This window comes from Pinus tabuliformis, chromosome 4_1 (assembly GCF_031772625.1).
Source record: "Pinus tabuliformis cultivar Carrire ecotype Pingquan chromosome 4_1, CPIR1, whole genome shotgun sequence".
Lineage (NCBI taxonomy): Eukaryota > Viridiplantae > Streptophyta > Pinopsida > Pinales > Pinaceae > Pinus > Pinus tabuliformis.
In genome coordinates this window covers 914493575-914495575 of record NC_142303.1, presented here as the reverse complement: position 1 = coordinate 914495575, position 2001 = coordinate 914493575, and the positions used below count along the sequence as shown (strand labels likewise).

General features: G+C 33.7%; 1 protein-coding gene across 1 annotated transcript; it reads left to right on the top strand.

Moving 5' to 3' along the window:
* Nucleotides 1–479: 479 nt before the first annotated feature.
* LOC149179125 (U3 small nucleolar RNA-associated protein 18 homolog) lies at nt 480–1016 on the top strand. The gene has a single exon (XM_089422359.1). It carries the CDS (start codon nt 480–482, stop codon nt 1014–1016), a length of 537 nt encoding a protein of 178 aa, XP_089278485.1.
* The last annotated feature ends 985 nt before the right edge of the window (nt 1017–2001 follow it).

Genomic DNA, 2001 nt, shown 5'->3' with positions numbered 1-2001 from the left:
TTTAAATATTTTTTTAAACAACCTTTTTTATTATTTAAAAAAAATTATAATTTTTTAAAACAATTTTTATTTTTATTTTTATTTTTTCCCTAAAAATACAAATTATTAAATCTACGTTTTATATTAAAAAAAAAAAATTAAATAAAACCAAAATTTAAAAAAAAAAAAATTACATTTCTTTTTTTATTTAAAAAAAAATTAATAAAATTAATTTTCTTTTTTAAACAATTCTTTTTTTATTAAAAAAAAATTATAACTTTTTTCTTAAACATTTTTTTTGTTTTTTATTTAAAAATATAAATAATAAAAAAAAATGATTTAAAAAAAAAATTATATATATTTTTTATTTAAATATTAAAAAAAATTTAAAATTTAAAAAATTTAAAAATTAACATTTTTTTTAATTATTAGAAAAAAAAATTGCGGGCCGCCCACTGGCCGCCCATGGTGGCGCGGCGGTGGGCGGAGGGGCTGCACACATGACCTTGAAAATGAACGGAACATCTCGTGCACTTTCCTTTGTTGATGATGGAAGACAGTTGTTGAGTTCGGGGGGAGATGGACAAGTATATCATTGGGATCTTCGAATGAGGAAATGCATTCACAGGGGGGCTGATGAAGGTTGTCTTCACAGTTCAGCTTTGGCCGTTTCTCCCGACAGTAATGTATTTTCCACTGGGTCAGACTCGGGGATTGTTAATATTTATAACAGGAATGAATTTCTTGGTGGCAATAGAAAGCCAATGAAAACCCTTACAAATCTTGCGACTGTAGTGGATAATTTGAAGTTCAATTGTGATGCACAAATATTGGCTATTTTCTCGAGGATGAATAAAGAGAATATGGGATTGGTTCATCTCCCTTCTTGCACAGTGTTCATGAATTTTCCGTCAACTAAAAATCGTTTGCAGTATGTACACTCACTAGATTTCAGTCCAGGTGGAGGTTTCTTGGCGGTTGGCAATGCTGTAGGAAGAGTGCTGTTGTATAAGCTCCATCATTACGAACACGCTTGATATGAAAACCAATGGGGTTGTTGGCAATGTTTCCGGAATAGTGTTGATCCCTACTTGCACTGCATTAGTCAAGCAATCAAAATACTTTGTGATATTTTCCTAGATTTTGAATGTATTGAATCGGGTTAATGCATTTTTAAAAAGATGCGGTTCTGCATAAATTTGATATTTAGAAGGCTAAAATTAATTGGACAGAACTAGAGTTCCATCCATGGCATTGATATTCTTACTGCTATCCACACTAGTGCATGTTGTCACTTACCAGCATTGTGAATTTCAGAGTTCGTAGCAAGAGAGAAGTGCTCTAATATATTTTTTAGGAATTTACAGTTGTGGTGCCATAGTTGTGGCATTATACTACCCTCAACTGTAAGGAATTATTCTTCCTTCTGTTGTCAGTCCACATCTTATTGAATCAAAGATAATTTCTGAAAAATGATCAAAGTATCTCACAAGGGCGAAGTTTGCTTAGTTTTTAAGACTTACTGAGCAAAAAACTTGTCAAGAACGGTTAGTATTTATATGGTTAAAGCTGAGAGAGTCGAGCTCCAGTGGTTAGTTGCGCTAACGGTTGAGCATAAAATTTCGAATTCTGGTTTTTGACGACACATGAAAGTTTGAAACTAAAACGCTAATGATCACAAAATGTTTGGTCTCCCCTGTGGATCGAAAATATTTCTTCTATTTTGTTGGAACCCCATCTTTTACAAAGTAACGAAGATGAAATATTCATTATTGCTAAGAACAAGCTGTTTAGGAATGCTTAAGAGTCAATTAAATCAAAGAACTTGTTGTTGTTGGGCGCTCCAAAAACCTTTGTCGCTCGTTGCAGAGGGTGATTTGGTGCTATCAAACCATGCCCAATATGAGGCATTGAACGCTGCAGGAGACGCAGGATATGCACGTGGTGTGAATGGTCCAGCGCACCCACCCCAAGCGTCCAGACATTTGAGGATCACGTCTCCAATTTTCCCTTGGCAAATGC